Source organism: Coregonus clupeaformis, unplaced genomic scaffold, assembly GCF_020615455.1.
Source record: "Coregonus clupeaformis isolate EN_2021a unplaced genomic scaffold, ASM2061545v1 scaf0191, whole genome shotgun sequence".
NCBI lineage: Eukaryota > Metazoa > Chordata > Actinopteri > Salmoniformes > Salmonidae > Coregonus > Coregonus clupeaformis.
Genome location: NW_025533646.1, coordinates 337861 through 349747, shown reverse-complemented (window position 1 = coordinate 349747; position 11887 = coordinate 337861). Strand labels below are relative to the sequence as shown.

The following is an 11887-nucleotide window of genomic DNA, read 5'->3' as shown; positions in this document are numbered from 1 at the left end:
TTATAGCTCTATATAAAAAATACTGTTCTTGAAGAAAGCTTGTTCAGAGATTATTTTTATTTTTATTTTTTATGTTAATTCATAATTTCTACACACTTTCTACATGGTTTAAGTCGTTTAAGTTAAGATTCGAGTATTATTATTTTATTCAGACACCATTCAAAACCTCCCGACCCACCAGTTGAGAATCCTCCAGTGGACCATCTACCTCCACCACCACAAAGACAGCAGCATCTCAGCATAGGCCTATTAAATAATGAAAACCTTTCCCTCATTTTCTGACCACAAATGGCAACCTGTTCCCTATATAGTGCACTATAATATAGTATATAGGGTGCCATTTGGTACGCTAAAGCTCACATATTATTATGATGAATGGGAGAAAGGGGTGGTTTTATCTAAATTGTTGTGTAAGATTCGTGGCCTCTGATTCAGCGAGTATCCTAACTGCTGTTCCCTTTCCAAGCTGGACCAATTTGGGAAACCCACGATGATGTCAAAGCGGTTCAAACCGGGATTCCTCTCCCGTCCCCGGTGCGCTCTGCTCTGTTGCTCTACTGCAATACTGGGGCAAATTGAAAATGCGGCGGGTGCCATTTTCACACGCATGGGTGTAGAAGGGAAGTACTAATATTGGAGGGGAGGGAGAGCGCAAGATGGACGGGGTTCATTAAGGTATTTCATCCAGAATACAGTACAAGCAAAGGCGATTTATGTGGCGATTTTTTTCTACCGCGCACTGAAATCGTGATACTGTAACGGTTCAGTGTTCCATACCCCCCGCGCCAAGCAATCGGTCCTTGCTGCTTCAGCACCTGGAGACAGAGGTTCTTGCAGCGTATTTCCTTGTCATAGCGAGGTCTCCCCCAGCTGCTTAATTCTCTCTCCTCCAGATCCAGCTGCTACCCTGGAGCTCTGACTGACAGTACACACGGACCCGACGCGACCGCGACACAACCATCCCTCCTCAAACGGAATATGCGTAAACGCACGGCACATTTTTTGGGAGAGATGCGGCACAACCACAGCAAGCGGCTGATGAGACAATAGCCTATATCTCACCATCAACAATAATACATATTGTGCTTCGTGGTTCGTCATCATTCCATCCGGTCTGCAACGTTCCGGGGTTTCCTTTTCGAGATTGTTCATCCCCCTCGGTGTGATATTTGACAGGTCCCTTTGTTGGGTGGAGTCAAATCCGGAATTCTAGATATTGGAATCATCACTGGCATCATTTCAGGTGGGTGAAACAAACCGCGTTCTTTACGCGGATGTTTTCATGGCTATACTCATACATGCGTTATGACATATTTAAATATTGCATGTGAATTTTGAAATGTTAATGATGATAAATTAGTGTGTTATCGCTTATTGGCCTTAAAGTATTCTAGAATCATTGTAGGTTAAGGAAGGGTGCGTGGCTGTTTATTTCTAGCAGGAGAACACAGCCCATATTGCCGTGGTGATAACCAGATGCACCCTTAGATAGTCGAATAAGACCCATAATAAGCCCTATAATTAAACCTGTGTTTATAGTGTCCGGTTATAAAGGTGTGGGGGGTGGTTGGGGTTAGGTTATCAAACCGTAGATGATGACCGGGTCTGTAACAACGTTACCCATTAGCATCGGGTTATAACGGGCTGTATTGGGCGCACCCACCCTGGAAAATGATTACATTGAATAAGCTAGCAGCCTGGTCTCCCAGGCTGTGGTAATGCTGTGCCAATAAGGCCTTCTAATTACCTATACATTATACTGAATAGACAGACGGCTCCACCTCAAAATATCTAGCCTTTATTTCCAAATATGAATAGAGAAAAGGGAGTCCAATAAGACAGCATATGGAGCGGCTCCGTGAGCCGAATGTACTGTGTGCAACTAGAACATTTGTTTTCCCAGTCCGGATGGTGATGAACGGGCCTGTGATGTAGGATGGCCAGCCCTGTAGGCAGCAACACCAGGTGGGAGAACCAAGCCCACTCTAGTCAGAATGTCCACTGTACAGAATATCTAACTACCTGGGGGGTGAAATAGGCCTATCCTACTGATGGGGATGCAGGATTCACCAATAGGAGGATGCAGGATTCACCAATAGGACATTATTTTCCAGTTTCTTCCTCACTAAACACCCAACAGTAGATACATCTCAGCATCAATCACTGGGGTGTGGGACTGTGGGATATTCTGTGTTAACAGCGACTGTGGAAGTGGTTTGATTATTTATTAGATATACCATCTCTGACTAACAACATTTACTATGCATTTAGGAATAATTCAATGTGGGATGCAGACCTGCAGACACCCCTGTTTATCTCCTAGAGCTCAGTCAATGATAGAAGTGAATCACATAGTAACATGGCTTGAACAACAGTAGGGGAATACCGGTCTCTCACTCCATACATGTCCAATGTGTACAGCCATAACAGTTATTTAGGTCTAGAAACAGGCTATGAATGTCAGACCTCTTGGCTCCATGTCTTTGTGCTTCTTCTACGCAACTGAAGATGAACAGATATTCAACCGACTCTTAGAAAGTTATATGGTTCTGGCTTCATCAGTCATATTTCTTCTACTCAACCCCCAGATCATCATCATGAAGGATGACATCGCCAACAACAGCACACACACACACACACACACACACACACACACACACACACACACACACACACACACACACACACACACACACACACACACACACAGGGACACACATGTGCGCATGCACGTACATGCACACGCAACACCCCCCCTTCCCCCCCCCCAGCCTCTTGACTCCATGTCTCTTTGTGTTCTTATCCCAGGTCATCATCATGAAGGACGGTGTTGTCAACAACAGCACAGCCAGCATCTCCCACGCCAGGAAAGCTGTGGAACAACTCAAGATGGAGGCTTGTATGGACAGGATAAAGGTAATGGTGTGTGTGTGTGTGTGCGTACGTGCGTGCGTGTGTGTGCGCATTTGGGTTGGAACTGAGAGTGACCCTCCAATCAGCAGGCTTCTTCCCAAATATCAAATCAAGCTTTATTTATACAGCACATTTCAGAATGGAATGCAATGTATTTACAGCAAATAAATAATTAAAAAAACAATGAAAAAAAAGCTGAAATATTTACTAGACAATAACCATAAGAGGATAGAAAAACTAAAGTGACACAAACTGAACGACTAAACATCAACCTGAGGAAAAGCAAACCTAAAAATATGTTTTAAGATCATACTTTATGTCCACAGTTTCAGCCCCCCTCAGGTTCTCTGGCAGGCTATTCCAGAGGCTGGGGGCATAGTAACTAAAGGCTGCCTCTCCATGCCTCTTGGTCCTAGGCTTTGGGATAGTTAAAAGGCCAGTGCCAGAGGACCTGAGGGACCTACTGGGTACATAACTTAAAAGCATGTCTGACATGTATTGGGGTCCAAAATCGTGGATTGATTTAAAAAACTATAGAAGAATCTTAAAATTAATTCTAAAACTCACAGGCAGCCAATGCAGAGACCTTATAACCGGTGTAATGTGTGCTCTCCGTCTGGTCTTGGTCAGTACCCGTGCTGCAGCATTCTGTATGTTTTGCAGTTGACCAATGGCTTTCTTGGGTAGACCAGACAGGAGAGCATTACAGTAGTCAAGCCTGCTTGTAATAAAAGCATGGATGAGTCTCTCTGTATCAGCCTGAGAGAGAAACGGCCGCACCTTGGCAATGTTCCTCAGGTGGTAAAAAGCTATTTTGGTCACATTCCTAATGTGTGATTGGAAATTGAGTTCAGAATCTAAATTAACACCTGGGTTTTTTACCTGGTGTATTATCTTTATTGCCTGTGAAGTAAAATGTGTGGCCAGATTCTCTCTCTGTGCTTTGGCTCCAACAATAAGTACCTCAGTCTTGATTTAGCTGGAGGAAGTTGTGAGCCATCCAAGTATCTAAATCACTAATACAGTCGAATAATTAATCTGTGGAGCTGAAATCCTCTGCTGATACATAAATGTAAAGTTGTGTATCGTCTGCGTAGCAGTGAAAAACAATTCTGTGCTTTCTGATAATGCTGCCAAGGGGTAGGCAGCAAAGCATCCCCAAACCATCACACCACCACCACCATGCTTGACCTTTGGTATGATGTTCTTACTGTGGAATGCAGAGTTTGGTTTTCGCCAGGCATTACTGGAACCATGTCGTCCAAAAAGTTATACTTTTGAATCATCTGTCCATAGAACGTTCTTCCAAGAGTCTTGATGATCATCCAGGTGCTTTTTGGCAAACTTGAGTCATCTTTTTGGACGAGATGGGTCCCATTATGCCTGGCGAAAACCAAACACTGCATTCCACAGTAAGAACATCATACCAAAGGTCAAGCATGGTGGTGGTGGTGTGATGGTTTGGGGATGCTTTGCTGCCTCAGGACCTGGACAACTTGCCTTAATAGAAGGAACCATGAATTCTGCTCTGTATCAGAGAATTCTACAGGAGAATGTCAGACCATCCGTCTGTGAGCTGAAGCTGAAGCGCAGCTGGGTCATGCAGCAAGACAATGATCCAAAACACACAATCAAGTCTATATGAAAATTGCTAAAAATCAACAAATTGGAAGTTTTGGAATGGCCTAGTCAAAGTCCAGACCTAATCCCAATTGAGATGTTGTGGCAGGACTTGAAACGAGCAGTTCATGCTTGAAAACCCACACGTCACTGAGTTAAAGCAGTTCTGCATGGAAGAGTGGGCCAAAATTCCTCCACAGCGACGTGAGAGACTGATCAACAACTACAGGAAGCATTTGGTTGGAGTCATTGCAGCTAAAGGTGGCACAACCAGTTATTGAGTGTAAGGGGGCAATTCCTTTTTCACACAGGGGAATTGGGTGTTGCATAACTTTGTTTATGAAATAAATGAAATAAATATGTAATTGTTGTGTTATTTGTTCACTTATGTTCCCTTTATCTAAAATTAGGTTTTGGTTGAAGATCTGATAACATTCAGTATCACAAATATGCAAAAGTAGAGAAAATTAGAAAGGGGGCAAATAATTTTTCATAGCACTGTAGATGACTTTTCTCCAGAAGGGATTTCACCATAGCAGTGGGGAAAGTGCCCGTAAACAGGGAGTGATTAACAATAGCTTGCACTTCTTCAGATATGCAATTAAAAACAGTTTTGAAGAAGGTGGTAGAAGAAGGATCGAGAAGGCAGGTAGAAGGCTTAAGTTGTGATATCCCTTTCCTGAGCATGTCTGTGTCAACCAGGGACAGTAATCCATAGGGCCTTTGCGTGGTAGGCTAGGGGCACATATCAAACTTCTCATCGGGTCTTGCTGGACTGATACCCAGCCTAATATTGGTTATCTTATCTCTGAAATATGCCGCACTTTTATAGTGCACTACTTTTGACCAGGGCCAAGAGGGCTCTGGTCAAAAGTAGTGCACTGTGTAGTGAATAGTGTGCCATTTGCGACGCAGACAAGGTGTGCTCGGGCTACCCTAGAGGCAGAGTGGCAAATTGACCAGTAGAATGTGCCCATTCATTTTGATCACGAGAGACGTTGACAGTCCCAGATCACTGAAGAGCCAGTCAGCCACAGAGTGGGAGTTGAAGTGGGGGTTGGAGGAGTTAGCGAGGTACCTTGGGATAACCGGTCATACAAAAGTGGCTCACCTTTTAGCCAGGTACATTTCTATGGCAACGAATCCTTCAGAACTAACCTGCTCCGGAGCAGGCTAACGCTAACTCAGGGCTAACTCCACATACCCTGAATGAAATGACTGAGCCGTGAGTTGAGGACCAATGAAATCACTGAGCCGTGAGTTGAGGACCAATGAAATGACTGAGCCGTGAGTTGAGGACCAATGAAATGACTGAGCCGTGAGTTGAGGACCAATGAAATGACTGAGCCGTGAGTTGAGGACCAATGAAATGACTGAGCTGTGTGTTGAGGACCAATGAAATAACTGAGCCGTGAGTTGAGGACCAATGAAATGACTGAGCCGTGAGTTGAGGACCAATGAAATGACTGAGCCGTGAGTTGAGGACCAATGAAATGACTGAGCCGTGAGTTGAGGACCAATGAGATGACTGAGCCGTGAGTTGAGGACCTATGAAATGACTGAGCCGTGAGTTGAGGACCAATGAGATCAGATTCCCTCCCTCTCACAGAGATTGTGGCATCGTCCCCTTCATTTGAGGAAGACAACTGATTAAATATTTTATTAATCAAATGAATTTTTGTGTTAAAAAATAGTAATGTTAAAATATATCACATTACACATTTAGTAATGACAGAATGCATTTCAAACTTCACGCAATGTAACACTTTTGTATGACCTAATTAAAACATATAGATAGGAGTGGGAAACGGTGCTGGTGCATTGATATGCAAAACACCAAAGACAGAATTAACGATAAGTAATTAAAATAAAGACAGCACTTCTAAAAGTCTATTTCACACCATAGCCTGATTAATTTACAAGATCACTTTTCTTTCAGTTTGATTTCAGCGCAAGTGAAAATGTGTCACTGACTCTCCCATGGATTGATGTTTCAACATTTGTCTCAATTAAGATTTCGGTGTTCGACTAGCAGCACTGACTCTCCCATGGATTGATGTTTCAGCATTTGTCTCAATTAAGATTTCGGTGTTCAACTAGCAGCACTGACTCTCCCATGGATTGATGTTTCAGCATGTCTCAATTAAGAGTTCGGTGTTCGACTAGCAGCACTGACTCTCCAATGGCTTCATGTCTCAATTAAGAGTTTGGCGTTCGACTAGCAGCACTGACTCTCCAATGGCTTCATGTCTCAATTAAGAGTTTGGCGTTCGACTAGCAGCACTGACTCTCCAATGGCTTCATGTCTCAATTAAGAGTTTGGCGTTCGACTAGCAGCACTGACTCTCCAATGGCTTCATGTCTCAATTAAGAGTTTGGCGTTCGACTAGCAGCACTGACTCTCCAATGGCTTCATGTCTCAATTAAGAGTTTGGCGTTCGACTAGCAGCACTGACTCTCCAATGGCTTCATGTCTCAATTAAGAGTTTGGCGTTCGACTAGCAGCACTGACTCTCCAATGGCTTCATGTCTCAATTAAGAGTTTGGCGTTCGACTAGCAGCACTGACTCTCCAATGGCTTCATGTCTCAATTAAGAGTTTGGCGTTCGACTAGCAGCACTGACTCTCCAATGGCTTCATGTCTCAATTAAGAGTTTGGCGTTCGACTAGCAGCATCACGAGGCTCTACTGTAATTACAGACAGACAGTCTGGCCTTGATGACACAGACAGAACCATCCTGACTGCTCTCCTCTTGATGACGCACCAGGATCATTTTTATGGGGAAATGATAATGAAGGTTTAGTAGAACAAGAAGTAACAACCGAAGTCAGATGCTGTTGGTGGTGTCCTGTAGCTGTGTGTACCAGCTTGATGGCTGAGGCCTCCACATTACCCCAGAGCCCCAGTCTTTCCTGAAACACAGCTGCTCCTCCTCTCTCCCTCGCTGGGCTACAACCCTTCTCTAACCTCCCTTCCTGTCCAGTGGGGAAACCCAGAGCCAAACAATCTCTGTCAGTGGCAGTGTGAGGTTCCAAGCCGTGATTCAAAGCAGGTTGACGTTTATTGTCATGAGTCTTGCCCTGGAGGCAGAACTGAGTGATTTCCGCTAGATGGGCCAGCTGCAAAGTCAAAATTGGCTATATTGTATGAAAACAAAAATACGCTTTTTGGTCTTAATTTAAGGTTAGGCATTAGGGTTAGCAGTGTGGTTAAGGTTAGGCATTAGGGTTAGCAGCGTGGTTAAGGTTAGGCACTAGGGTTAGCAGTGTGGTTAAGGTTAGGCATTAGGGTTAGCAGTGTGGTTAAGGTTAGGCATTAGGGTTAGCAGTGTGGTTAAGGTTAGGCATTAGGGTTAGCAGTGTGGTTAAGGTTAGGCATTAGGGTTAGCAGTGTGGTTAAGGTTAGGCATTAGGGTTAGCAGTGTGGTTAAGGTTAGGCATTAGGGTTAGCAGTGTGGTTAAGGTTATCATACCTGATCATTGCTGTATCTTTAGCTCTTTTACCATGAGAGATCCCTAACCCTAATCCTTCTCACCCCATCCCAGGTGTCGAAAGCGGCAGCAGACCTGATGGCATACTGCGACGCCCACATACGCGAGGACCCCCTCATCGTGCCTGTGCCCGCCTCGGAGAACCCCTTCCGGGAGAAGAAGTTATTCTGCACCATCCTCTGATGCCCAATAGGGGGCAGACCAGCCTTAGGCCGGGCCCTGGTTCAGGCGTGGAATAACACCTGGCATCTCCTCTTCTGTCTTCACTGTACCTGAAGCTAACAACACGCTGTGAAACTAACCAGGAAGTGACTACCCTTTCAGCCTTGTAGTTTTTCAACTTTTAGATTATTTTTTTCTCCTAATGGTCTTCAAGCGCAAAAAAAACATATGAAAATGTTCTTCATTAAAAAATCTTCATAAAAAGGCATCTGGTCGAAGTAAATTCATCTACAAAACACGAATATAATTATACATATCACGAATGTTATGATATAATATTGAAGCCCGTTCAAAAGATTATGGAACAGTATCCTGAAGTAAAATGGAAGTGATCATCCCTTTCACAGCGAACTGACGTTACCCTAACCACCCCTACCGATTACTACCACTGGAGTAACATCTTACTGGCTGCTGTTGTTGTTGGTCAGCTCTGTCCCTGGTGGCTGAAGGGGTGGCGTGTTGGTGGGGATAGATACCTTTACATCTGGCAACCCAGTGACATCTGGCAACCCAGTGACATCTGGCAACCCAGTGAGCTTGTTTGAGTGTTAAAGTCCCACTCCAGCTATTTGGGAACTTTTCCCTTTGAAAAACAATATTTCCAAGTATAAATACATTAAAGTACAAAAAAAAAGAAAACAATGTTTTTTTTGTTGTTGACACAATTGTGAAATTCAAAGGTTTGGCAGTTCAAGGGGTTGGTCTGATGCTGCGCTCTGTTATCGGCCCCTTGCTAGCTGGAACAATAGAGGAGCAATTGAGGACAAAAGAGAAAGGCCCACCCCCTCCACACTGTCATGAGGATACCTGGAGCACCTATTGAGATGGAACCTCTGTTAAGTAAATCAGGTGATAAATGAGGTTCTAGGGAGGCTGGAGTGGCTCTTCAAAGTCTGCTATATCTTTGATTGGTTGGTTATTATTGCTTAGGGTTGCACAATTCTGGTAGCTTTCCCAAAATTTGCCGGTTTCCTAGGAATCTTCCAACAATGATTTCTGGAAAACCGGCAAATTTGGAGAAAGTTATCAGAATTTTGCAACCCTATTATTGCTAATTTGTTGGTTGTTAGAGAACATCCTTGTTTAGTGCTTTATTATGGCATGATGAGAGAACATTTTTATTATGAACATGTCTTTTCTTTTGTTGTGCTAGATGATTTTATTTACATGCCTCAGGAAACAAACAAACAAACTTTTTTTTTTTAAATTGTTTTATTTGATATAGTCTTTAATCTTGAATTTTGAACCTATATTCTTTGAGTATGTACCCATGATGTGTATATAGCATGTTAGTTCCCACTCTCCATTTCTCCATACCAACATAGCGCCCCCCTTCTACCAATCTGACTACCGTTACTGTAGTATTAAACATCATGCCATTTGACAGGTTGATTAAAATAAGACGGGGGTTTATAACCTTGCCATGGTATCTTTCTCTCAACACTCAAATATTATATTTTACAATATACACTTTTCTCAATACATACTCAACACTCTCTAAACAATCCACCCAGTAGCTGGGGCTTTGTGAGATGCACTGCCCAGGTAGTTTAGTTTAGATTTACATTTTTCACATTTACATTTCCGTCATTTAGCAGACGCTCTTATCCAGAGCGACATTTATTTTATTCGCCTGGTAGTGCTTTGACATTTAGGAAGTGTTGATGTTGTGAATGTGTCTGCAAGAACAGAAGGGCATATGTATTCTGTTTTCGGCTACAGGATCCCATCTGTTGTTTCAGTATATAGTGTACCACATATCCCTTTCATATACAGACACATCTCCCTATTTTAACATGCCAACTTTTTTATACCAGCTCTGAAAGTGGTAGAGGGTAAAAAAAAAAAAAAGGAAAAATAAAACCCACCTAAAGGACCTAGTCATGATTCCTGCATTTTCACAGACCCCGTAACCAAAACGTAGGTATCAGGTCTGTGTGAATGGTTCTCTGCTTCTCTGCAGGTAAATTCATTAACACTTCCATTGTTTAACACCTCCCTAACTTGAAATGCAACCAGCCCCCATGGTTTAACAACACCCCCCCCCCCCCCACCCCTCCCAGTTTGCCAGTTACCCACTGATATGTATAAAGGGGTCTACCTGCAAGAAGGTGGTAAATAAGGGGACGTATTGAAAGGGGGTCATATAAACGTTACCTTATTTAATTTTTTACAGGTAACATACCACGTCTTCTGTCTGAAATGGGTAATAGTGACAGAATAGTTGTATCTCTATAGAGTGCACTGAACACTATGGACAGCTGTCAACTCTGGGCCAACCCATCTCACACCTGAGCCCCTGCAACACCTGAGTCTAACCGTACATAGTGAACATCAACAAGCTGTCATTCTAACCAGACACTTTTTAAAGGGATTACACAGTATACCATTATTATACTACATACTTATTATATTACATACATGTTACATCTCACCTTTACTTACTCCTCATCATATAAGATCTTACCTACTACTGGTGTCCCTCAAGGCTCTGTCCACGTAATGTCCCACTACTGGTGTCCCCCAGGGCTCGGTACTCTGTCCACGTAATGTCCCACTACTGGTGTCCCCCAGGGCTCGGTACTCTGTCCACGTAATGTCCCACTACTGGTGTCCCCCAGGGCTCGGTACTCTGTCCACGTAATGTCCCACTACTGGTGTCCCCCAGGGCTCGGTACTCTGTCCACGTAATGTCCCACTACTGGTGTCCCCCTGGGCTCGGTACTCTGTCCTCTTTAAATGTCCCACTACTGGTGTCCCCCAGGGCTCGGTACTCTGTCCACGTAATGTCCCACTACTGGTGTCCCCCAGGGCTCGGTACTCTGTCCACGTAATGTCCCACTACTGGTGTCCCCCAGGGCTCGGTACTCTGTCCTCTTTAAATGTCCCACTACTGGTGTCCCCCAGGGCTCGGTACTCTGTCCACGTAATGTCCCACTACTGGTGTCCCCCAGGGCTCGGTACTCTGTCCTCTTTAAATGTCCCACTACTGGTGTCCCCCAGGGCTCGGTACTCTGTCCACGTAATGTCCCACTACTGGTGTCCCCCTGGGCTCGGTACTCTGTCCACGTAATGTCCCACTACTGGTGTCCCCCAGGGCTCGGTACTCTGTCCACGTAATGTCCCACTACTGGTGTCCCCCTGGGCTCGGTACTCTGTCCACGTAATGTCCCACTACTGGTGTCCCCCAGGGCTCGGTACTCTGTCCACGTAATGTCCCACTACTGGTGTCCCCCTGGGCTCGGTACTCTGTCCTCTTTAAATGTCCCACTACTGGTGTCCCCCAGGGCTCGGTACTCTGTCCACGTAATGTCCCACTACTGGTGTCCCCCTGGGCTCGGTACTCTGTCCTCTTTAAATGTCCCACTACTGGTGTCCCCCAGGGCTCGGTACTCTGTCCACGTAATGTCCCACTACTGGTGTCCCCCAGGGCTCGGTACTCTGTCCTCTTTAAATGTCCCACTACTGGTGTCCCCCTGGGCTCGGTACTCTGTCCACGTAATGTCCCACTACTGGTGTCCCCCAGGGCTCGGTACTCTGTCCACGTAATGTCCCACTACTGGTGTCCCCCTGGGCTCGGTACTCTGTCCACGTAATGTCCCACTACTGGTGTCCCCCTGGGCTCGGTACTCTGTCCACG

The 11887-nt window shown here is 44.7% G+C and overlaps 1 protein-coding gene across 1 annotated transcript; it reads left to right on the top strand.

The window, feature by feature from the left end:
• The first annotated feature begins 425 nt into the window (after positions 1–425).
• LOC121580567 (guanine nucleotide-binding protein G(I)/G(S)/G(O) subunit gamma-4) lies at positions 426–9574 on the top strand. Its single transcript, XM_041895515.2, has 3 exons — positions 426–1243; positions 2809–2916; positions 8080–9574. Exons 2-3 carry the CDS (start codon positions 2818–2820, stop codon positions 8206–8208), a joined length of 228 nt encoding a protein of 75 aa, XP_041751449.1. The 5' UTR covers positions 426–1243; positions 2809–2817; the 3' UTR covers positions 8209–9574.
• Positions 9575–11887: the final 2313 nt, after the last annotated feature.